At 48.3% G+C, this 26079-nt stretch overlaps 2 protein-coding genes across 2 annotated transcripts; one reads left to right on the forward strand and one right to left on the reverse strand.

Annotated features, from left to right (window-relative positions):
• Window positions 1-4718: 4718 nt before the first annotated feature.
• On the reverse strand, window positions 4719-18933 carry SRP68 (signal recognition particle 68). Its single transcript, XM_065852449.2, has 16 exons — window positions 18768-18933; window positions 17030-17096; window positions 16368-16481; window positions 16022-16217; window positions 15169-15251; window positions 14836-14945; window positions 14384-14466; window positions 13999-14139; window positions 10800-10898; window positions 10416-10480; window positions 9941-10100; window positions 9158-9252; window positions 8786-8915; window positions 8269-8344; window positions 7478-7530; window positions 4719-7013 (listed from the first exon to the last, which is right to left on the reverse strand). The coding sequence occupies exons 1-16, from the start codon at window positions 18916-18918 to the stop codon at window positions 6786-6788; spliced, it is 1851 nt and encodes a 616-aa protein (XP_065708521.1). The 5' UTR covers window positions 18919-18933; the 3' UTR covers window positions 4719-6785.
• A 3476-nt stretch (window positions 18934-22409) lies between these two features.
• GALR2 (galanin receptor 2) lies at window positions 22410-24956 on the forward strand. Its single transcript, XM_065852615.2, has 2 exons — window positions 22410-22873; window positions 24197-24956. The coding sequence occupies exons 1-2, from the start codon at window positions 22533-22535 to the stop codon at window positions 24954-24956; spliced, it is 1101 nt and encodes a 366-aa protein (XP_065708687.1). The 5' UTR covers window positions 22410-22532.
• Window positions 24957-26079: the final 1123 nt, after the last annotated feature.

Consider the following 26079-nt stretch of genomic DNA (forward strand, 5'->3'; position numbering starts at 1 on the left):
GCTGCCCTGGCAGAGCTCCAGGCACAGCAGGAGCTGGTATGGGAAGTCACATCATGATAATTTTATCTGCTTTCCAGAAGGGGATCTGGGGATCCATCCCCGCAGGCTGGAGCCGTGCCAGGGTGCACAGAGCAGTCCCAGAACCAGACGCTGCTCGCACGGATGAGGGAGTCACCTGCAGGGACAGGTGGCAGGCACAGTTGCGGAGAGGACCTTGGTGAGCACGGAACGTGTCGGGGAAGGAAGATCTCGGGAACAATCCTGGACTGATCTGTCACAAGCAATTGGCAGAGGACAGTGGAGCATGAAGAGCAAAGCATGAAAAGCAGCCAGGGGAGGCAGGAGCCCCAGGCTCACCAGCTCGGGAGGCAGCAGAGCATGTTCCTACCACACACAAGTCAGCCTCCTTTTTCCTCACAGACACCAAGAATAGCACCTTTTAATATCATTTTTTCCCCAGCCCCTTTTCCTCTTTGTGGAGCAGCTTTCATACAAGCCAAAGCGAAACCCCAGAGACTCAGAATAGCCCACCTGTTTCAAAAAAATTGCTGTCCCACTGGGAAAATACAACACTTGATTTTCTTCAGTCTAAAATCAGTAATCAAACTCACTTTGCTTTGCTTTATCTTTATCAATTGATAAGAGGAGGGGAAGTGCAAAGACCTCACACACTTCCCCTGCAGGTTTGATTAAGACCCATTAAAAAGCTTCCTGGGCCGGATTCAGCACCCTGCCAGGGGCTTTGCCTTTGGAGCAGCTCAGCACCAAGGACCTTCCCCCAGATAAACAAAAGAGGCCGAATCCAGCACAGCTCCCTGGCACAAATGGGAAATCCTGGTCCTGCTCCTTTGCCTCTCCCTAAAAACAGAGAATGTTTGCACCATGCCATTGCGTTAACAGCTCAATCCTAAGGCTTTTATAGACTACTCATCCCTAGACCCTTCAGACATCAAAAGGACCTGCCTGCTTCCCACCCCATCGCCTCTCCATGCTCATTACAGCATCCTGCAGCTTCTTCTGAGTTTAAGCCCTAAAGCCAACGAGCAGGACATCACGGCAATTCCCCATAGCAGCTAATGTGTTAGCTTAATTTTCCTCTCCCCAGAGGATTAGCAAGGCTGTAATAGCACTAAATGAATTCACTAATGGCAGATTCTCAAGAGACTTTGTCTGGAGAACTTGTTTATAACTTGCAGGATGCATCCTGCACGTTTGGCTTTATTATCCAGTGCCACTGCTGAAGGGAGCTGATCCTCAACACGGTGATTGGAGCTGAGATGTGTCTTAGATCATTAACCAGGCAACGAGAGGTAATTAAGCACCTGCCTGGAGAGGCAACCTCCACACAGGGCACAGCTGGAGAAGCATCTCGTGAAATCAGGGTGGGAGATCAGAGCTTTTGGGGTTGGCTTCTTCCATGTCTCCCAAAAGAGCTGCTTTGCTCACACCCTTCCAACCACCGCCTGCCAGCTCAGAAGCCCCGAGTGATTTTTCACCAGATGTGAATCTCCTGCAAAGCTCCATTTTTGAGTTACCATTGCCTCATCCTGTGTTGAGTGCTCTGTGCCACAGGCAGGGACCGGAGTGGGATGAATCTCTTCACCACAACTAATTCTGTGCAGCCAGACTTTGCCTTCCCCAACTTAATTTGATGCTCTGAGAAAATTAGATGTTCTCCTGCTTCTGTGGAAAAAGGCAAACACTGAAGGTAATCCAGAGGCTTTGATGCTGCTCTTTAGTCATTCGGGCACCACAGCAGCCACAGCAGCGCTCCCTGGACTGACCATGGGTTGGGGTGAGCGTCACTAATCCTCAGCGTGTGAGCCCCGGGCAATCCGCTGTGTCTGTGCACGGACACCGCCGGCCCCCGGCTCCATAGGGCAGGGGCAAGAAGACTATTGCCAGAGTGAGAATTTCAACTTTAATAACCCCAACAGCACGGGTGCCCAGCAGCAGGGAGATTGCCAAAGATCATAATCCAGCAGTGCCTAGAAATGCTAAGTACACACCAGTACCTGGGCCTGAATTGGAATTCGATGGCACTGGAGCACATGAAAGCTGCCCCCAAGGCCACGTGCACGCAACAGACATGCAAACTACAGCCTTTGAAAGTGGTTTTAAATCTCCCCTCTGAGACATTAGTGCTTTCTAAGCCAGAGGTGGGAAGGTTTTCACCCCAGGTTACTTGCAACAGCCCATAGAAGGGCTGGGGACACAGGTCGGGGGACAGACAGAGCTGCCAACCTCCCATACAGGAATTTGCACTTAGGCTTAGCTTTAGTTCAAACATTGTAATCTGGAGCTCAGTACAGAGCAAAGCACTAATCATTCACTCCTCAGTGCAAAAAGTAAATCCCTAATGCAAACAAAAACAAGGAGTGAGGACACTCCAGGTATTCAGGCTGGATGCTCTGGAGCAAGAACCCCCAGGCTCTGTCCCCACCAAAGCCCACCGTGATCCACTTCCACAAGAGACAGGATTTTTGCAGTAAAACCAGCAATTTGCAGCAGGATGGCAAAGGACGGAGCGTTTCCTCCTCAGACACAAAGCAGCGCGCTCAGGCCAAGGAGACCTCACCCAAAGGGAGAGGGTCAGGGAGCGGCTGCATTTCACAAACCCGTTCACCCTGGGCGCGCTTTGGGTGAGCCCAGCACCGACCTTCGCTGCAGGCGTGTCCCTCTGAACCGCTGCGTGATCAGCTCCTGCAGCACTCGGTCGCTCCACACCAAACCCTCCGAGTGCCAGGGCAGGTCCTGGGAGGAAGGACTCAAGCAGCGACCCAGGTTTCAAGGTTGGAGAGGCAGCTACAGCCCATGGTGATGCCCAGCACGTCTTGGGCCGCGAGGAGGAGAGGGAGCAGAAGGCAAAGAGCCCCCAAGAGCTGCTGCTGCTCCAGCCTGAGCCCCAGGAAAGCTCAGAGCACACAGGCTGCTGCCAGCCCACCTCTGCCCAGCAGCTTCTAGGGTCGTTGTCTGCTTCTTGTTCTATATATTCTTCCTCTTGGAGCTTCCCATTATACACTGGGGGCACCCCCCACGCATTCCTCCCGCCTGGATCACAAAGGCTCTTCTTTGGCAGACAAACCTCCCCCGAGCTGTTCTGGTGCCTGAAAACAGCAATCCCAGCCTGAGGAGAAAGAGGAGCAGCCATATGAGTCACAGAATCATAGTTAGGGTTGGAAGGGACCTTCAAAGCTCATCCAGCCCAACCCCTGCCATGAGCAGGGACATCTTCAGCAGCTCAGGTTGCTCAGAGCCCCGTCCAGCCTGAACTGGGATGCCTCCACCAAGATCACATCAAATCACTTCTTCAAATGAGCAAACTCCCGGTTTACACCCCCAGCGAACACCACGGGGTGTTTGTGCGCACAGCTCTAACGGGGCAGCTGACGAGCTCTGCAGGAGCAGACATCCCTCAGCAGATGCATCTTCTCCCTAGAACTAGTTCTGCTCACTGTCCCTGTAGCTGGACAAGGACTTCCCGCAACTTAATCCCAGGGCCTGCAGCCCTTCCCTGCCAGCTGCACACGACACAGGCTGCCAGAGCTCGCCTGGGATGCTGTCTGTCTGTCTGAAGGAGCTTGGGTTAGACAGCAATGACTTTCTCCAGTAACACAATACCTTCAGTTTAAAATACCCCCTTTTCCTCATTTTAAAGGAGGCACAGACTATTACTTAGGAGGTCGCAGGCCAGACTATCACTATTCTACGAGTTTCCTCTCATTATTCTCTTTAAACTGCCCAGTTTATCTCCTGCTGATAATTTCTCTTATGTCCCATTAGTCCCTCAAGACCTGTCTGCTGTCCCCAGACCCCTCGCTGTCCCCAGACCCCTCGCAGGGCACGGCCAGAGGCAAATGTCGCCCAAGGCACAGGTGTGTCGCGGATGGTGGGGCTGAGGGCCATGATGTACATCTCATTCCTATTCTAATTGATTGACGCAATAGCAAGCTCAGCCTGTAATTAAAACTCCAGTGCTCATCCCAAAGATACTGCATAGGAAAAGTTGATTTAAAATAATCTCGGCCACTCTGCTGGAGCTGCCTGTTTGAGGGAAACACGCAGCCAACTTGCCAATTAATTCATGGAAATAGAGCGAACGCTTTAAAGCCAACAATGCAAGCTAATGAAAGGCTGGTGCAGGCAGGTTTCCCAGCACCCTAACCCCGTGCTCTGCATCCTGCTGCAGGCACAACTAACACCTGGCAGTCCCAAGGGACTCGGTTTGGGGTTTGTCACATCAGACATGTCACCGCTCCCTTAGAGCTGCTGCTCCCCAAGCCTCATCTTCGCCATTCCAAGCTCCACCTTCGCCATTCCAAGCTAAAAGCTTCAATAAACTATGTGAGTCTGGTTTTCATCACACAGGTGACGCGATTAACAGTATCACTTCCCCTTCTCCTCTTTATCTACAATTTTACACCTTTTCCTCATGCCTCACCAGTGCCTTACACACAATTTAAGTCACAACACTGCTCACAAACCCCACTCTACTCACTTCCAACTAACATCACATCAAAACAAATAAGCCCAATTACCTCTGCCAGTGGTGCAGGTTGTTATCTGAGCCTTCAGGCTGAAGATCCTTCTCCAGAACTAAGCGGCCATTTTCCAGGGGTTAAGTAGCCCCAGGTGATGGTGTGACCTCGATCCTCTGAACTCTTCGGAGGCAAAGTGCTTGGTGTTCTCAACGCCCAACAAACTACACGCCTCAGAGGTCAGGAATAAAACTTTATTGTTTTCAGATTTCTTATCTGTGTTCAACTAATCAACTGTCAAAAGATGTTTGACATAAAGAGGCCAATTGCTCGTAGCTTTTTGTAACAGTCACCAACTAAAAAGTGGCTGCAGTACGAGTTTCATTGGAATCGATCCAGGCACCACATCGATTTGTGGTAGAAAAGCAGAAAGAAGTTTGGTTTGCAAACCAAATAGAAGAGTTCTCAAAGTGATTTGATATAAAAGCTGAAAAGGAGAGAGAAGCTCAAATTAACATACACCAAAAGAGGTACCGTGAAGCAGATCAACCAGTTCCCTTCTGCACTGGCTACGGCACAACCTTTCCTTGCCTAAAAGGAAAGAAGCTTTATGGGGAACAGAAATCTGCCATTTGAGACCATGTTTTCTACAAACTGCCATCTGATTAATGAACAGCCTTCCACATTTCTTTCAGCTCTACACTTCTTCCTTCTCTTGCAAAATCCCCCTGGCATCCAGGGGCAAATGGAATTAGCTAGGACACTAGAAATTTCCATTTTGTTTCCATATTGCAGAAGTGAAACATGGTCAAGAAGTTCCTCCTCCTCCTCTTACCTCTTTCTGAGCACAGAGTCCTCTTGAAAGCTGCTTTGTACTGTGAGAACTCACAAATCAGATCAACTTGGAACAAAGAAGCGAACATTCATATTAAAATAATGGGAATTGTTAATTCCCTCCATTCATCTGACATCCACCTTGCACTGAAAACTCCCACAACAACAATCCAATCATTTAAAATGGTTCTTCTGTTTCCACCCCTATTAAGTCCAATGCCTAAAAACGGGGAAACAACGCAAAGTCAAGCCAACGGGTGCAGAAGAGCTGAGGCAGCCAGAACAAACTGTTGTTTCAGCTTCCAGCTACAGACTGAGTGCAAACCTAAACACTGCTGGTGGAAACCTCCAAATACTTTATTTAGGAACAGTTCTGCCCAAGTGCTGTGTTTTTTGCCCCATTTAAATGATCACAATTATCCAGTCACCTGCATTTTGAAAGTGTCTATCACCACAGCATCTGGGAGCTTTATAAAAATATGTCTGGCATGACAGAGAACATCTATCACTCCAGAACCTACTGTCTCCTGTTGCTTATTCCTCATTTCAGGTGTATCTACTGACCAAAGATGAGGAAAAAGCAAGAGATGAACTCCAGAAAAACACCATCTTGTTTTCAGGCAAGGTTTAGATCAGAGACAAAATTAACATTGACAGACCCAACTTCCCATGAAGAGCAAGTAGTTATTCCTAAAGCCACCCATGAAGCCAGTTTTGCAGGAAAAACCTTGTAAGAGTCAGTTCTATGCTGTATTTGGGTATTTAACAAAACGAGTATCCATAAAGAAGGATCCGATTGGCCCAGAGTACAAATTTGGGTCATACTCCAGCACAACTGGGTAACCATTAACATTTGATATCTGCCATCCTTTTCAATAAGCAGCTCTATTTTGTCATTTCTGAACGTTACATTTTTAAAAAACACAGAGACTCTTTATACGTGTTTCTCAGTGAGGGCTGGGAGTCAAAAGGGAAGAGAAGTTAATCCCCTTGGCTACTGTTTCATAGCCTTTGCGTAGACAGCCTCACCTTGCTGGTTTAGCTCTGCATCTACTTTTGCCTCTGTTTCCCCATCACACCCAGACTTTTAGACCAAAATACCAAATTATAGTGTAGAATAATGGGGAGGAGGGAACAATCAAATTATACCTATGTCCTGGTCCATGGTAAGTAGATGTGTACCAGCCCTGAACAGGCCACTGGTCACAAAGCAAGCTCCAATTTCTCCAACCAGAATGGAATTTCTCTGTGCTCCAGATTATTTTCAGCTATTTATAGTGTACATATGAATAGATTGTTTGTCTTTAATACACTGAGAGAGAATGTAAGTGCACAGACATATACACAGAACACAGGGAAGAAGATGGTAAAACCTCCCTCTGTCGGTTCCAGGTGCAGATATTTGTGTTCTAGAACCTCTTGGAGCTTTTTCTTCAATGCAGAATAAAACCTCTGTTCCTCAGAGGGTCCTGGTTAACTTTTGAATCCAAAGATGCCCTTGATATATCCCGTGAGGCCACTCTTGGCCTTCTGCTCCACCTTGTCCTCCAGAGGTGGGAAAGCAACATGATTAAGGGCCAGGTCAAAGAACAAGGGTTTGCAGGGAATGGGCTGGAAGCCCGGCGGGAAGTGCACGAGGCTGACTTGCTTGCTGACAAGAGACGGATCCAGACAGAACGTCTCAAACCGTTCCGAGAGTGGCTGAAAGAGATACAGAAATGCGAATCAAACACATGCCAAATCACAGCTGACGAGGGTCAAACAAGCCAAGAGGATTAAGTGGCAACTGAGATAACGGAAGCTGAAGTTCCCTTGTGTGATATCTTGGGCCCTTGAAAATGATTTGAACCCTGTCAAAGCATCACTGTTGGATCTCTGGAAAACCTTCCCACGTGCAGGGTGAAAGATCATTTTTAAAAATGAAGATTCCACACTAGGAGCTGCAAGCAGCAGCCGACTTTCTACTCAAGGAACCCCACCCTGTCAGCCACCTTCAGGACTTGCAGAACAAAAGCAAACCTAATAAAATCTCTTAAATGCACTAGTTGTGACCAAACTCCAATCAGCACGACATTCCTGGAATTGTAAGAAACACTGAGCTAACAGGTTAAAAGTAATACTTGTTAAGAACACTACTGGAATTCACCTGAGCTCTCGGCTCTTACCTTGCCATCCTTGACCTGAGATGGAGACTCAGTCTCATGAGTATCATTTGCATCTACAAAAGTGAAGAAAAAGTGGTAAGTATAAGAGGAAAGATCTTGGTGTAAATCAAGGCTGTCTCAGGACTTGGCTGTCCTTTAAGCTTAACTATGAACCTTCCTTTCCAGGATATGCAAGACAATATTTTTAGCAGAATCAACTTGCTTTCTAGACCAAGAGGATCACACATACTCGTCTACAGCCCACACAGCTCTCCAGTCACAGAGAGCTGCTCTTTCAAACCATCGTGAGAAGCTCCTGAATGAAGCACAGATTTTGAGTTAAGCACAAAGCAGCAGATGATAAGAACACCCCAGTGGGGTCAAGGCAACCCATAACTTATCTTGGGTTTCCAGCAGCAGGCACAGCAAAAACAGCAGCCCAAGAAATCACAACATTCATCCATTCCCCAAAAGTTCCCCTAACATGGTTGACACTGACAAAGAGCAGAGTATCACTGCCCTCCCCTTCTTTGCAGCAAAAAAATGAAACACTAAACCAGAATATTTTGTGTGTGTTACCAAAAGAGGTGCACATCCTCATGGGCAGGGAGCAAGATGCCAAATGTCTAGCCATTGGTTGCCACGCTGCACTACACACAACTAGAAGCTTCTAGAATTGAGGGGAAAAAACATTTTCCAGAGTCTACACTAATCAGAGTAAAGTGGAAAAACACATGGAACTTCAGAAATTAAACAGGTGCAAGGGAATTATTCAAGAGACGTTAAAGCTCCAGTATAATTGTGCAACTCACCCAATATAGCTGCTGCTTGCAAGGAGTATTTCTCTGCGTTGACTTGAGTGATCAGATCCTGGACATCAGGCAGCTCCTAGGTCATTAAAGAAAATTAAAAGAGAGCCTGAAATGCACCAGTTAAAGAGTGAGGGTAAAGGTAAAACCTGACAGAGTAAGAACTACGAAATTATGTCCTAGCACTGATAAGCTTTCCCAGAACAGGAAAAGCTACAGTACAGTCCTTCAGGCACTACACGAGTCGCATGACAGAAAGTGTTCATGTGAAGAAGTGCGGTAAATTGTTATGGAACTTTTACAGCAAGTTACAACTGGCAAACAAGTGGCCAGTTGAAGCATTTTCACATCATTAAAAAGTCTCTACTATAATATGCCAAGCAGTCACACTTGTATTACTCTTCTCCCTGCTTAAACATCAGTCTTGAATCGTAATTGTCTGGCATCTAATTGACAATAAATACTGGGACAGAAGTTCATAAATGTCAGCTCCCTTCTACAGACCCGACTGGGTTCCTACCTTCAAGCTGTTCTTATGAGCTCCAGCTCCTGCCTGAACTTCACGGGCATATTTCAGCACTCTTTCATATAAAACAAGAGCTTCACTCCATTTCTTTACCAGGACATAGGACTGTGCAATGAAGAAACACCTGCAACAGTAAAGAGAGGATCCTTGACATGTTTGTCATCCACATCTTTTGCCAAATCAAACGACTGCTAACAGGAAATATTATCAAGTAGCACTGGTCAGTTTCCCCTTCACATCCAGTCTTCATTTCACAGAAGAGCAGAAGAAACTGCATCAAAGCCCTGTACAGTACATAGAGCTTTGGAATAGTAACATTTGAAGACATAAGGCCTGCTAAGGAAAATGTGGCTGTTTCTCAGTCACCTGTAAGCTTTGTACACAAGTGTCTTCAATCCAATTTCTTTTTGGAAGTTCTTGTCCTCTTCTAGGCCAGGAAGCTGTGTCAGTTCCACGAGGTTCTGTGCAAAATAAAGATGGAGGAACAAATTCAGGCGTTGTTTTCCTCTGGAATGTGCTGAAGCAAGAGAAAGCTGCCCCTTTTAACAAGTCAACAATACACTCCCATGGAAATAGTTTCCAGCTTTCTAACTATCAGTATGCTAAACTTGTGAAGGACACTCATTGAAACTTGTGCAAGTTTGCCCTCAGGACAGATTTCCTGACACAAACAGGAATTAGGACAAAGACTCCTCTGATTTCACACCAAGTAATTATTTCATATTTCCCATTCACAATGGCTTCAGCCACAGGCTTCCACAGTTAATTGAAAATTTATGTGAGAAACTGGGAAACTGCTTATGAAGAAGAAGGACATTAAGTATTTTTAGCTGCTGCTGCTGCTTCTGGTGAAAGAAACTAAGGCAGTGATCAAGGTGCTGCATAAAGTTGTCAGAAAAACTATTTTAAAACTGCATTAGAGTGTAAAACCAAGGACATCCACTCTAGCAGCATTTTCTGTTTCACAAATAGGATTCCGTTGTGTTTCATGTACATGCTGGACATTTTCAACCAGGTTACTATAGGTATTGAGCTGCTCCTCAGACTCCACGGGCAGCTCACTTGCACTGCTATATTTTCAACACTAACTTTTTTGTAGCAAAGTTCTCCAGTTAGTATGAAGAATTATGTTTGTTTTCCCAGCATTACCTGCAAAATGATATCATACAGACGGATCAGGTCCTGAGGCCGCGGCGTGCGCTTGCCGTCCTCTTCTGAGCGCTGCTGCTGCAGCAGTGCCTTCTGCAGAGACTTTGCCATGCTCTCATTGCGCTTGATGGCTGTCGACAACTTGATGTAAGTCAAATAACTACGGAGATTTAAGATAAAATACCATTAGAAGACTGGGATAACTATTCAGACATTACTCTTTGTTCTGAAAAAAACTCCTCCCTCCAGTCTAAGATGATACTAGTAGGAGAAAAACAGCTGAAAGGTCAACTGAGAGTCTTAAGCAAAATGTTTTCGAAGCTGCATAAATGAGATCCTTATCCATACAGTCATCCCTTGAGATCTGAGAGGCCCAGAACAAAAACCTCATAAAACAAAACCAAACCAAAATAAAATCTTGACATAAGACCATGACTTCATCACGCTAGCACAGGCAGCAGTGTTTGCCTATTACCTGTGTAAGTACTGGATGTTGGACACTTTCCCAGAATCATTTTCCAGAGAGTGTTCCCGCTGCTTCTGCAGAAATTGGGGACAAAACATTGTATGATATACTTGAAACTGGCAGCCAAGAGAAGAAAACGTCAGAAACAACTCAAAGTTTGGTAAATCAGGGAAGTTATAGCAGATTTCCAGGCAAAAGAGGAAGGGTTTCTACACGGTTGTTTACCCTCTCCAGTTCTGAAGAGGACAAAAATCAAAGGTGACACACTCTCTTGCAGTTTTTTATTTAATAAGTTCCAGTCACTTTTACTGTTAAGCAAGTTTTACAATACCAAATCAGTCCCAAAGAAACGCTGTGTTGTTAGAAGTAGAAACACTGATGTTTGCTGCTTACCTGGTCTGGTTTCAGATCTTCCCGAACAGCCTGAATGGCATCTCTGCACTCACTGAGTAAAGATTCAAACAAACGTTCCTTTGTCTCCTCATTTTCTGCCTAAGAATGAAGGAAAGTTAAGACAGATACCTACTAGAAATTTCTGTATTTTGCATTTTGTGATGCAAAAAATAACTGAGGAGATTAAACAAAATTATGGCTTTAAGATCCATGGGTAGTGAGAACCCCAATCTGTACCTGTCTGCAACATGTTCTAGGAGACAAACTGTCAGAATTGTGCCCAGAATTTATCACTGAAGGCCTAACACACACAGCTCTGATCGCCTCGTCCCTTCAAGAGCTGCCATCCCAGAAACTCCCTTCCCTTCCAGGAGAGCACCCACATTGCTCCAAACAGCTGTGGTTGGGCTGCACTGTGGGAAAGGCCCAGCCACAGAAGAGCTGAGCTTTACTGAACTGGCAGCCTGCTCTTGTTATGCTGATTTAACCTTTCTCATGTGGTGAGAACATGTAGATGATTATCTTTTCTCCACTCCCACTCTAGTAATGCTCACAGTGGCAATTATTCACTTGTTTGAAGCATTTTTTAAAGTAACCCTGTATTTCAGTAGCAGCAGTGACGGTGCTTTTCTGCTGGTACCACAAGTTTTGTCAGAGAATGAAGCAGCTTTTGGCTTTCTGCTCCAAAACCAAAATTCAAAAACAAGTTTTAAAAAACAAGTTTAAGCCTGATCTCTGCCTAATGGGCTGACATATCAAGTACCCAATTAAACAATCCACCCAAAACCAAACTCAACTTCCACGCAGGTGACTGAGAAGGGACCAGATGGGGATCATAACACTCTTAGTGATTTGGTAAAAGAAAACCACCCAGAAACAAACCTCAACCTCAGCAATCGAAGGAGGGATTAAAGCATATCAGCACTGCGTTATACCACTTCCACGTTCTGTAATGGCGTAAGACGAACTTTGCGGCCATAAATGTGCAGTTGTCAAATGAATAAAAAGCTGTCTAAAAACATGCTCACTGGTTTATCTTCGGTACAGCCACACAGTCTCTGTCTCTCCTCAAGTTTGCAAACCCATTAGGGAATGTTATTTTTACTCCCTCACATGGCCTCAGGTATCTTGACCCAAGATGAAGGTGGTTTTGGGGGGTCTTTTTGCTTTTGTGTGGGGTTTTGTTGTTTTGCTTTGTTTTTTGTTTGTTTGGTTGGTTTTTTTTGAGATTTGCTGCAAGGATTTTTAAGGTGGGACCAACTACTGAGAATCAGCAGAGACGAGTCTGACAGCATTCTCAACCTCGCCCAGAGCAGCAGGGCAATTTCACTGTATGCACAAAAATGAAAACAGACATAGCTACATCATCAGTCAAGCACAAACAGAAAACGGGCTGGGTCGTGCAGTAAAACAAAGGTTTTCCTTCCTAAGCAAAAACTCCTAAGGTTAAACTGATTCTCTGCATAAATGCACTTAAGTTCTGCTTCGGGAGATATCGGATCATAAAATCAGATCATAAGTGCCATGATAGAAAAGCACAGCTTCATCTTTAATGGATCCAGGGAACTGAAGCCACTTCTGAAAGTCTGGCAGCACTCACTTCTGATTTTTCCTTCATTCCAAAACATTGTGTATTGTCTCAGAACTAATTCTCACCACTCATTTCTTCTACAGTCCCAGTTACCAGAGGTGACCGCAGAACCCTTGAGGCAACACCAGACATGAGCACAATTTCATGGCTCTGCCCTTAAGCCCTCTCGCTTCTACCTGGTTAGTCAACAGGCCCTTGAAGTCACGTCTTCGAGTCTACAAAAGGGTCGACCTGAGTGATTTTAGACTTGGATTTCTATTTCAGTTTGCCTTATTTGTTCTTATTTGTTTTCTCCCGTTACCAACAAGACACTGAAGGCAATGGTATAATTGTGCTGAGAATCTCCATTTTTATACAAAACAGACATTTGTATGCGCTTCTAATCAAACCCTGAAGAGCACCGTTAGGATTTCAACTTGGTGAAGAGCAGCAGAAAGGTGACAAAGATCCCAGGAACCACAACACCTTTAGCTGAGGCTGCACTGCCCATCACAGCTGACACAGCAACTGCAGAACTGCTTTCAAAAGGTCAAGTTTTAGCCCTCTGGGAGTGTAATTACTGCTGCAGTACACTCAGCTCTCACCATTGCTAGCTCTGATCCGGTACCACAAAACTCCTCTGTTCAGTCAGAGCTTCCAAGGAACACAAAGCAAGATGAAAACACATTCAGATCACTGTTCTGTCACAGCTTTATGGAACGAAGAGGGCAATTAAACTGAAAAGGTCCAACTGCCAGCCTGGCAGGATGGAAATTAGATGAGAGAACACTGAATTCTAAGCTGCACTTCCACCTGCTGGCCATACTGACATACTACCTACAGAAAAAATAAATTCAGCAACATACAATTCATAATCTTATGACAGGACTGATTATGTTTCCTACTCAGCCACATCCTGTTTCTCCCACTCACACCATCTTCTTAACACTATCTCCTGATCTTGACCACTTGCCTTAGACCTTTGTAAGGTTTCCATCTTATCATTTAAATGCCTATGTATCATAATTATTCTTGAGTTGTTTCAGACTGTTACATTTGAAACTGATTTACATCGTGACATTTAGCAATCCTCCTCCCGCTTTTGAGGATTTGCGTAAGTCAAGAAGAGAATGCTACAAATCTCATAGCACCTGCTCCACGTGAAAAATTGTTTTTACTGTGGAAAACAAGTGATTAACACACAGCTTTTTCCTTTTGGTTGCTCTGAAGTTGGAGCAGTTGAGCAAGATACTTAAAGAAATGAGAACAGTAATTCAAAATCTGTTACTCTTAAAATTGTAAGTTGCATTTCTAAGTCACTTACAAATAATAACAGTTATCACCCTGCCACTGAAAGGCAGCACTTGTGGGCAGCAGAGTGTTCAAAAGAGCAGCAACACTCAGAGCAGATCTCCCAGACTACAACTTATTACATTGCGGGAGCCATCCCCAACTGAGACTTCAGCTTTCGGTTACAGTCAATATTCCCACTTTTACCTTTGGTCTACAACCCCAAGTTTGAGAAAAAGATTCTTCAAAAGCTTTTAGCCCGGGTATCATGTATGATCTTGCACATTGAAGGAAAGAGGATGGTTAGAACACCAGCACCAGAGATGGTTCCTGGGTTACCTGAGCAATCGCTGCCTCGTTGTCAGCCAGCCCCAGCAAGAAGATCCTCACTTTGTCTATTTTCACAGGAACGGTTCTTCCCCTCCACTCCACCTCGCTCATTGTGGCTGCCTGCTTTGCTCGAGTTTGCGTAATCAGTGCCTGCAGAGAATGGACTGAACTCATGAGCTTGAACTTAAAGTTATCCAAAGCTGAACATTTCAAATTCATGTTAGAATTGGACTATTTTGCAACCAAAGAGCATTTTAGGAAAGCATGGTTTCCCATAGAGCCCAGGTTTGCTTGCTCTTTCCTGACACGTTCTTGTTCTTGAATCATGTGCTGCAGCAATACTTATGCTCATAAGAACAATAGTGTTTCAACTTGAAGCATGCAAAGAAGTTACCTCCAGTTTTTCTGCAAGAAGACCTTCGGTGCCACCAGACCTCAGTCTCATCTGCATCAACTCATTCATGGCAGACTGGTCACCTGAGAGAATTAACAAATCAACATCATATCTCCATCTGAGTTCACGAATTATTTTCACATAGAAAAGTTATACAATAGATTTTATACTGGCGATCTGGAAACAAAGTGGATAAATCTGCAATTTCATTCTGACTTCATAAGCCAACTACTGCAAACTGGTATTTTTTCTTTTTACACATAACCACATGCACTGTTGCAAAACAAGTATATTTCTCCACTGCTCAACTGACCCAAAACACACACAGAATTTGCCCAAAATATTATGAATTCATGGCAATATCACTTAGATGAGTACTTAACTATCAAGATACTATTTCTCTTCTGTGAACAAGCCCTGTTCTTTGTTGGACATTAGGTACCTTTCCTTACCAATATTATAGGCACAGTAGCGAATGTTGGGCGAGATCTCTTCCACACGCTGGTTATACAGCACAGCCTGTTCTTCTGTGAAAGCGTTGGCCAGCTTCTCATATATGGTCCTGCAGCAAAGAATAATTATTAATACCGCAGTATGTGTTGTGAGATGCTATCTTAAAGCAAGAGTTTGTGTCTCTACTCTGGAGGATGCTATTTCTTCAGTGTTACCTCCCAGTTAAGTGCATGATTAACTACACAATTTACAGAGTCACTGTATATACAGTATATAAACTCATAAGATTGATACTATTTACTAAATGAAGCTGGTGAAGTGAGGGAACTCACTTGCATTTGTTGAAAGCCTCCATCGCTGCCTTCCACTCCTGGTGTTCAAAGCGAAGCATTCCCGTGAGGTACGCTGTGTACGCCTGCAGACAGCGCAAGGCCAAGTTAATTCCCCCAAGATCGAAAGCCCCATTTGTACAACCTTTAGCACAAAGGCTGCTGTGACGCCTACAGTAAGTGATTAATTAAGCCTTGCCCTTTTCATTTGCTCTTCCCACAGAAGACAACTCATTTGGATCATGGGTTACTAGCTACCTATTTTTTTAAATTTTAACTGACATTGCTACATTTCTAACGAGATGAAAGCAAAGGTGTTTATTGCTTGTTATGCAATCAACACATCCCACTGACATCACAAAACTTGTTTTTTCCAGCAATAAGCTGCAAAACGGCAGTTTTAATTAACTGAGTAGCACTGCAGCCCCTTGTTGAAAGAGGCTGGTGTCATAAAACACCTGCTTTCTGTGTTCTGTGAACCAAAGCCACAAGTCTTGTGTTCCAGGTGGCTACTTTAGGGCATTTAATAAATAGATAACTCAACAGATAAACATAGTTTCTTAGGCTGTGTTGCATCATCTTAGTTACTCTCAATTCTTTTTATTACATATACTGCTCTTCAAAGAAAGGACTATCAATTGATACACATAATCAGCTCCTAAACACTACGTCCTCATCTTGGCTGGTACCACTGGTTATTTTTAAGTCCATGCTGTTCAAAGACAGACATTATCCAGTTCAAGAATCAGCCAATTTTGATAATCCATTGCTAGATGAGAATAATCTCTTCACCCAACACCCAAAGGTTTCTTAGCCAGCTTTTGCTGTAAGACAAGATCAAAGTACCAGTGGTTACCTGAGCTTCCAGCTTTGTTTTGGCATCCACTCGGTTACTTTCACAGAGTCGCTCCAGCTCCTCGGCGTGTTTCACGGCTTTGCGCAAGCGAGACAGCAAGTGAAATCGTTTGCGAGGCTCCGTGTTTGCTTCCTGTTTCAGCTGCATGGCGTAACTCCAGGCTCTCTCTGCATCCATCAGAATCAACAGCAAATATCTACGAGGCAGAGGAAGATTCATGAAAAAATAACGACACTCAAACAAGTATTACAACATCGCCACTAGCTCTTCATCACGTGAAAATAAATTACTGAAAGAAAACTATTCACTAATATACTGAATGCTCGATTCCATCCCGTGACTGTACCTGTTGTCAGAGAGAATCTCTTCAGTTACTTTCTTCCCAGTGAACTTATGCCTGTTTCCCATCTTGAAATTGAGAGTTTTTCGGAGCCGCCTTAGCCTACGGGAGCAATAACCCCTAAAGAAAAGACGACCACAGTCAGCTTGGTCAAAGAACAACTTAGGTTTTGTCTACTGGTCTTTCCAACCAGAAAACAAAAAAAGGACTGGAGGCTGTAACAGGTAACACTTTAGAAACTAAAAACTCCATATATGACATAGGGTAAGAGGTAGTTCAAAAACTAACTGTAAACCAGTGGTTAACAGACTACAAGAATAGTAAGAAGACAAGTAATAATTCTTCATCTTGAAAAATAAGAATTATGTTCTTTACGTATCTTTACATATCTTTATTGAACACTCCGTTCTGGAAGATTATATTGATTATCAGCGAGGTGTTACCAAACAAGCTCTTAAAGGGCAATGGAGAAACAAGATCCAGGCTGTATCCTCCTAAACAGAACAGCCACATGACATCTAATGGAAAAAAAGCTTCACATGAAGCAACCTGTCAAGGGGTATTTATTTGGCAGATCGTTTCTGTTGCCTGATACAGTGGGTTTACATTTTAAACGAAGTGAGCCAAGTCACACCAGTAACTCCAAGAGATCCCCGCTCTTTACTAACCTGTACCTCTGGAAGTCTCCATGTCGTAAACCGTGTTGCTGCTGAGATTCCTTCACAATCTGAAGGACTGTGACCGGTGTTAAGGCAGATGGACAGTATGGTTTGTTACCAGTTCTACCCCAAAACAACAGAAGGGAATTCTATAGGTTTCATTGAACAAAGGTACTTTGAACAGAGGGGCACCCAAAAACCTCCTAACAGTGCACAGCTGAGAGAACTGATGGTCCCAAGAGATCTGATGACTCCACTGCTTGATTCAGAGCTTTATGGTTGTCACCAAGGCCAGGACTAAGATGCACCACACGTACCACCTCTTATAGACAACCACAAGAGTCCTGCTGTTACCAGAGCTTGTTTCGGGATAATAAGCTCTGCCAACAGGCATATTTGGGCTAGTATAACTGACTGCCCGAGCATTTGCTGGTGTTATTAATTCAGTTTACATGACAAAGTTTTTATTTTGTGAAATAAAATCTCCATCATAAACAAATCTCTGCGCTATATCTATTTATATCCCCAAATTTCACTTTTAAGGTTTACCAAAAAACCACACAACCAAAACCACCCTATACAAAGACACCATCAAAAGAAATACTATTACTATAGCAGAAGAAATGACCAGACTTCAAAAGTTTAAAGTGGCAGATATCTATCAAAGTGTTTTCTTGGAATCAGACCTAAAAGAAAGTCTCTTAAGTATTTAAAACCTACATCAATAGTTATCACACTGAATTAGGTTGCATTTGTAGATCAAACAAGTCAAACTGCAGTGCCTCAACATAGCACCCTCATCCTTATTGTTGTTAATTTAGTTTGTCTACTTTTTTTTTTCAGACTTTCAGCCTGCACAGTTACTCACTGCATCCATATTCCCTGTATTATTTACTTTTTCATTGATTTAGGTATTCCTAACATTATCAGGGCAATCACTATGTCTGCATCTTATTCAATGGTTACAAACCTTACAACACCTGCTATATACTAAATGGAAAACTGCAATTGTATTTCACTTGAGTCTTTTTCTCACCTAGAAGATGAAACTCAGCTCTATCGCAGCTGTGCAGCTGGACTAGTTTCACATCGAAGTTTTAGGCAGAAAAATGCCATGAGCTTTCCGTGCCACATCAGATTTTAGAAGTGCCCAATCTGGAGGAGCTAGTTTGCCATCTCTATGTGGCTCTTAGATTTATTTTATCCACTACTGCCCACTTTGAACATTAATACTACCAGCAGAAGATCACTGAGAGCCTGCTCTCATCTCCAGCACGCTGCCCAGCGCACAGGGCTGCTCTGAAGCTGCCGACAGCTGTCACACGTTCGGAACGAACAGCTTAGAATCACAAAATGTCCCGAGCTGGACCCACAAGGATCATCGAGTCCAACCCCTGGCCCTGCAGGGGACAACCCCACAGTCCACACCATAAATCCACAATTCAGAGGTGAAAAGCCGACCCCCCCATTTGGCATCCTAGTCGAACCCTCGTACCCAGGGACAGCATGGGGGACAGGGACACTCCCGCGGGTACCGCGGGGCTCACAGCCCGGGGCACCGCTCAGCGCTGCCTGGGTAGACCCCTCTGCACAAGGACGGCGGAGTCTCCACCGCCCCGTCCCGGGAAGCCCCACGGGCCGTGCCCGCCCGCCCGGGCCCCGCGCTCCCGCCGCGGCCGCCACGTCCGCCCACGCGGCCGGGCCTGCCACGTCCCCCCACCACCACCACCGCACCGCCGTAGGATGCTCTCCAGGCCCAGGCTGTCGCCGAGGCTGCCGGCCTGCGGCCCCGCCGGCCTCTCGTTCTCCTTGTTCTCCTCCGTGCCGCCGCCTCCTCCTCCTCCCCCGCCGGCTCCCGCCCCGCCGCGGCCGCCGCTGCCCTGCCGCTCTGCCGCCATGTTGCGCCCGGGCCGCCGCCGCCGCGCTGCATCATGGGCCGGGAGAAGAGAGGCCATGGAGAGCGCGGCCGCCGCGGGGGAAGATGGGATCGGGGAGGACTCAGCCGTGGGTGTGGGACCCGGGATCTGGGGTTGGGCTCCTGCGCGGGATTTGGGTAGTGTCCCCCGCCCCGGCTGGATTGGGGCCTCCTGCCCTTACCCCCACACCCAACCCGGCGCTGACCGACCAGCCCCCAGGATCGCCCCCCGCATCCCACATCCCTTTCGTCTGCCCCAAGGCTGATGCCCCAGGGTCACCCCCCAGCTGCAGCATCAACCACCCCGGGGCTGAGCCCCCAGATCAGCCCCCAGGACTTGACTCCGCCGCCCTGTCCCCCTCACCCACCCCAGGACTGACACCCCAGGTCCCAAATCAGTCGCCAGGACCGCCCCACCCCCCCCCGGCCGCAGGGTCACGCCCCAGCCCCAGGATCAGCCCCCTCCAGCCCTCTCCCAAGGTTTCCCCATATTGCTGCTCAAGGGCTGGCTCTGCCCTGCTCAGTCCCAGCCAGGCAGTGAAACTCAGTGAAACTGAGTCTTTCCTAGTAAAATAAATGTGATTTTGGGGTGGAGGTTGAAGACCTCTGTTATAGACGATCACGATAAATAGCACGCACTCATCAGAATAAATTGCTTAGGATTTATTACGGCAAGCGGGCAAAACAGCGCTGGGCGACCGGGGAGTCTGCGCTCCACCACGGCGCCTTTCCAGCAGCAGCAAGCTGGGTTAAATGTGGTAAAGGATTACATAGTCATGGTTATTTCAGGAACATCTATACACATTCATAACTTTCCCTTAAAAAGGCCATTCTTATTAAAATGAGTTCCAAGGAATTTTGTCTATAGTCTTCAGCTTTGGCTCTTTCCTGTTGTGCCTGCGCAGTGTCTCCAGGTGATCACGGGCAGGGGTCTTTTGGATGAAGGCTGCAGTCTATTTTGTCGTGCATTTCTTATCTTTGGCCTAGCACACTGGGTTTGGCCAAGACTCCAACGGCTTGAGCTGGTTTTCCTTCTGCTTTGTGCTGAAGACCCCCGTTATCTCGTTCACACAAGGATGCAACTGGGCCCTTATCTCTGTCAGTCTCTTCCTGAATGTTCTGCAGGGTACACCAAATTACACTTTTATACATATCTGTGGAACAAGTTTTTTTTACAAAGACTACATACAGGTTGCGTTGTTTAATGGCAGCATGTACTAATATCATGTTATATGCTCAGGTTTCACAGCCACTGATAACATATCCATTTAGACCGGTTTGATTAACAAACATACCGTTAAGTCTATTACAACCTCCATGAAAAGCTGCTCTTTAGGGCTGGCTCTGAGATACATCTTTAGGAACAACCACCACACTTCTTTCTGAATACCTACTATCCTAAATACTCACACAAATACAACCATTATATGTTTCTGTCTGCTCTGGGTTTCCACCGCATCTCGCGGGGATCCATTCCCCTCTAAACCAGCCCGTGTTTCAGGACGACGCTCGGTCCAAGCAGAAACACACCAATCGAAGCGTGTTTTACCAGTGCCTGCTCCTCTCTCACAGCCACGGTGGTTCGGACAGGCCGGGATGAGGTTGGCACCGCAGCACCCGTGTTCAGACGCCCCGACGCAAACACCCACACGTCACACGCCGAGGGACCCGCTCCGATGGCCGAACAGTCGCTGGGTTTAGCGTGGGCACGTTTCTGCCACGCTGCCTTCCGTGCCTGCTGGCATGGAGCTGTGCTGCTCCTCTGGAGTCTGTAAGCGAGAGGATAAAGCTGTCAGCTGCTGGCTCGGGGAGTGGATTCCTGCTGCAAAGCCAGCTCTGCTCTTCCTCCAGGGCAGAGGGAGAGGAGGACAACACAAGCCTGTGCCATTGTGTTAAGTGGAGCCTCTCACAAGAGCCTTACAGAAAGGCAGTGGGTCTGAGCTGCCTCTGGTGTTGCAGGGAGAGCTGTAGAGAATAAATCCACAGAGGGTTGGTTACCAGCTCCAGGGACTCACGCCAGGCACACACCACCCCTGCACCACCAGCCCCTGCAGCCTGAGAGGTTGATACCCTTACAACCTGCCTTTTCCTTTTGCTTTCGGGCACCCTTAGAGGCCAGATCCTGAGCCTGCCGCACTCCTGCCCAAATAACCCATTTACATCTCAGACCAGGAATTTATTTTGCAGCTTCTGGATGGACGATCCTGCCACAGACCTTTGCGTAAAGTGCTGCGTGTTGTGAGTTGTGCTGGCGTTTGGAAAGAAACTGTTTCTCCCATCATCAGTTTGCTCACTGCAGTAGGAGCATAGACCTGGCCTCCCTGCAAACTGCCCACAGCTCAAGGGACACCAAAGTCACCACCATGGTCAATAAACCCAAATACTAGTGCCCTGCTGTGAGTGTTTGAGGGCACAGGGAGCTGGGGCAGCTCCTGAAGTGTGAGAGCTCCCTGGGGCTGGGCTTTCCCCAGGAGCTGCTCCTTCCATCTGTGAAGGCTCTGAAGGAACAAACCAGGCATTTTTGCAGGCAGGAAAAGAAGAGAGACGTGAAAAAGATTTGTTATCACTGCAATGAATTACCCTGATCCCTAACTCCTGAGGAAAAATAAAGATTCTCCTGCAAACCTGAGCTCTCCTCTGGGGTGTTTTGGTGCAAGGATTTAGCTCTATATTGTACAATGTATACATTTGCAATCCAAGAGGACCCTCATTCCTAAAAACCACACAGCCCCTGCGGTTAGACAAGCCCTCTCCCAGTGACCGCGGGGGGGAGTAACAAGGAAAACCACCCAGACACCCCGTTTTGGGTGTCCACCTCCCTTTAGGGTGCCCAGCCTCGCTATCCCAGCCACTTCCCTGGGGGCTGCATCACCGAAGGGCATTTTGCCCCACCGAATTTAGCCCCTCCCCGAGCAAACCGATCCAAGCCCATTTGCCGCGGTGTGTGTGTGGGGGGGAGTATTTATCCCCGTGGGGAGCGGCGAGGGATCGGGTTTTCCCTCCGGGGCCACGGCGGAGCGGGCTGGGGGCGCGATGTGCGGGGCCGGGCGGGAGCCCCCGCCCCGGAGCCTCCCCTGCTCCGCCGGCGGGAGGGACCGTGCCGACCGCCGAGCGGCACCGAGCGGGCTCCCAGCCGACCCAGAGGAGGTGAAGGGCGCCCGGCTCCCGTGCACCCCCCTGCATCCCTCCCGCACCTCCGGGGCTCCCCCTGCATCCCACCTGCATGCCCCGCTAACCCCGGCCGGCTCTGCCTGTGCCCCACCGGGTTCCTCTCTGTGCACCCCCTTTCCCGTGCATCTCCCGTGTGCTCTCCAGGCACCTCTTTGCCCGTGCATGCCCCATACGCTCCCCGCTGCACTCTCTGTGCACCCCCTTTTCCTTTGCATCCCTGCTGCCCTCCCCGCTGTGCTCTCCGTGCACCCCTTCCCCGTGCAATCCCCGGTACGCCCCCCACCACGCTCTCTGTGCATCCCCTTTCCCGTGCATCCCTGTCACATCTCCTCACCCCCTCTGCGCACCCCCAGTGCAATCTCCACACACCCTCCTCTGTCCATCCCCGCTGTGCGCTCCGTGAACACTTGTTGTGCGCTCCCAGCCATGAACAGCTCGACAACAGGCTCGGAGGGGGGCTGGCAGCCCGAGTCAGTGATCATCCCACTGCTATACCTCCTCATCTTCCTCGTGGGCACAGTGGGCAACTGCCTGGTCCTGGCTGTGCTGCTGCGCAACGGGCAGGTGAAGAACACCACCAACCTCTTCATCCTCAACCTGGGGGTGGCCGACCTCTGCTTCATCCTCTTCTGCGTCCCCTTCCAAGCCACCATCTACACCCTGGAGGGCTGGGTGTTCGGGGCCTTCATGTGCAAGGCTGTCCACTTCTTCATCTATCTCACCATGTACGCCAGCAGCTTCACCCTGGCCACCGTCTCCCTCGACAGGTAGGAAATGGGATGGGGGAGTCCCTGGACCCCGAGAGTCCCAATTATCTGGATCCCCCCCAGGCAAGAGAAGCGACAGAGTCCCCTGGAGCCAAGCCCCGATTGCTGTGACCTCCCGAGGCTCCCAGGGGAATTCAGGCTCATTTCCCAGTTCATGTGTGCAGGGAAATGTAACCACTAGGGATGGGATCTAGCAGAGAGGGTTGGATTTGACCTCGTCTACTCAGCTGGGAAGGTTTTCAGACCCTGAAGCTGTAGGACTGGGGTTTATCCATGGGCTCTGGCAGCTGAAGGGTGGATAGAGAAGCAGAGAGAAGTTTAGTCCCTCTGCAGCCCCTGGATGAGAGTGAGCCCCTACCCTCCAAACAACCCACAGGGAACAGGGCAAACCTTGGGGAGGAGAAGACACTGAGATGTTTGAACTGGGACACTGTTTTTCCCACCCTCCCCTTTTATTAGCAAAACGTCCCTTTCTGTCCCAGTGCTGTCCCTTGTCCCAATGACTGTCCCAGGGTGGGTTTTAGCTGGGAAGCTCTGTAGAAGGCAGCCTGTTGCTCCTGCCTGTGTTTTACCCCATCCCAGCTCAGCCTTGGGCTCTGCAAGGGCTGGTGAGTACCCACAGCAAGAGGCAGGGAGCTCCTGGTACTGCTCTGCTGGGTGCTTGAAATGCGTGAGACAGTGGGATGTGGAAAGTGCCCTGGGAAGAGTCCCAACAGCCCCCGAGCAGGGCTGGATCCTGCCATCCTGGCACAGCACTGCGCTGGCTGCCAGGACAGACCCCCCAGCCCGCCAGGAGCTGAACCAGACCCAGGGTCTGCCTCTCCTCCCGCACCCCACCGGGCTGGGAGGAATGGAGCTATCAAGCAACTAGGGGCTTGCGCGAGGCTCTGGATCTGGGCACAATTAAGGAACCAGCTAACTGCAGAACTGAAAAGGGGTGGTGTGCTTTTGCACATGCCCGCATGAGGAAGGGGGTGTCTGGGGACCCTGGGGACTCGCTCCTGCCTCCATATCCTCACTGCCACTGTCACTTGTGCCAGACAAAGTGATGATCAAGTGAGGATCTGCTGGGACAGAAAGGGACCATCCCTGTCTTCCTCACAAGCATCACTGGGAGGTGAGAGGGTGATGACAGTGTCATGGGAAAGGATCCTCCTCGCCCCCCTGTGCTGCACAGGGACTCTGAGAAACACCAGGGAATCTACTGTGGTACTAATTGCCCTGGAAAGCTCAAATCCATCACTTCTGCCCTTTCTCCAATCTGCTCCTGGAGCAGCTATCTGTGCCCTCCTGCAGTTGTCCCCCTCTCCCTTTCTCATGCAGGTATTTGGCCATACGCTACCCCCTGCACTCCAGGGAGCTGAGGACGCCCAGAAATGCCCTCACAGCCATCTGCTTCATCTGGGGGCTTTCTGTCATCTTCTCGGGCCCTTACCTGAGCTACTACCAAGAGTTCCAGTTGGCCAACCTGACCGTCTGCCACCCCATCTGGGAGATCTCCCAGCGCAAGGTCATGGATATATGCACCTTTGTCTTCAGCTACATCATCCCAGTGCTGATCCTGAGCCTCACTTATGTGAGGACTATTCGTTACCTGTGGAGATCTGTGGACCCTCTCCAAGACATGTCAGAGTCCAAAAAGGCCAAGCGAAAGGTCACCAGGATGATCATCATTGTAGCCATCCTGTTCTGCCTCTGTTGGCTGCCCCATCACCTGGTCATCCTCTGCGTCTGGTTCGGATATTTCCCCCTCAATCATGCTACGTACGTGCTCCGCATCCTCTCGCATCTCATCTCCTACGCCAACTCCTGCGTGAACCCCATTGTCTATGCCCTGGTCTCCAAACACTTCCGCAAGGGCTTCAAGCAGATCTTCATCTGCCTCTTGCGCAAGAAGGCAGCCAACAAGGTGCACGTGGCCCAAGTGACAAACACTGTCAGCACGCTGGAGGCAGAGCTCAGCGAGGTGACCCATGGCAGCGAAGCCCTGCGCAGCCGCTTGTCCCTGCACTGCAAGGTCCCAGAGCCGGTGGGACATCAGCAGAAAGCAGATGGTTCCTTCATCACCTTCAATATCACCTAGCAGAGCTCCTTCCCACCTTTGCAGCCTCCTGCAGCATCGCAGGGCTGGGGATGGGCTATGTTTTGGGTTAAAATGCTTGAAATTGTACCCTTTTTCATTCAAATGCACCCAGATATCATAACTGTTAAAGAAATGCTGTTGGCTGTGGACTCAGCCAAGCGATCAACAGAGGATCTGAGGGCAGGATTTGCTTCCACTGAGCTGGGAGTGGAGAGATCAAACCCCAAAGCAGCTCTTGGGTGTAATCAACTTACACCCTGTTGCATCTACACCTGGAGCCTACTGAAAGCTTTGGTCCCTCCAACCAACACAGCACCTGGCTGGAGTTCACAGGGTGCACTTTTAGGGATATTCGGGAAGTTTCGGTTTGTTCGTGTCCCAGTTCAGGAGCTGCATCGCAGGGCAGCGCTGGCCACAGCCACACGGGCACAAATCCAGCTCAGGTAGGAAAACCCAGGAGGGAAATGTGGAAATCCAGAGATAAACCTTCCTGGTGCAGTCAGTGCTGGGTGGGCTTTAATCTCTCCCTGGGGCTTATGGATTGGCCCAAGTACGGGACTGCTGAGGGCACAGGGCACTGCTCTGCACTGCTGACCATGGCTCATCCCTGACATTTCAGTGCATGCCAGGCTCTGCAGAGCATCTAGAGGTCACCAAGGACTGGTGCTGCTTGCCAGGGAAGCACAGCTGTGGTCCCATGGGAGAGGACAGGGCATTTTAATGCTTTTGGACAACTTGGGCACAGCTCAGCACCTCAGCCCAGGCACGGTGCTTGCAAGGAAGAGCAAAGACGAGCACCGGCACTGCTTTCCCACAGTATGAGGGTGGACAGCCGGGGCTGCGTGGGTGCCAAGGGACCCCGGTCAGCCGGGAAGCCGCAATAAACCCTCTATGCCACATCCCATGTCCCGCTGTCTTGTGATACCCCTTGGCCCACAGCGGAGGAAAGGTGGGTGCTGGAGGGGTGGTGGGACCCGCTGGCCCAAGGGAAACTGTGGCCAGTGTGGGGTTGAAGCCATTTATTATCTCCAAGCACATCCATCAAGCGGGGGAACCACTACAGTGCGAGGAATGGCCCATTCTCCCCTTAATGCAGCCAAACCCGCACACGAGAGGCTGATGT

Source organism: Patagioenas fasciata, chromosome 18 (assembly GCF_037038585.1).
Source record: "Patagioenas fasciata isolate bPatFas1 chromosome 18, bPatFas1.hap1, whole genome shotgun sequence".
Lineage (NCBI taxonomy): Eukaryota > Metazoa > Chordata > Aves > Columbiformes > Columbidae > Patagioenas > Patagioenas fasciata.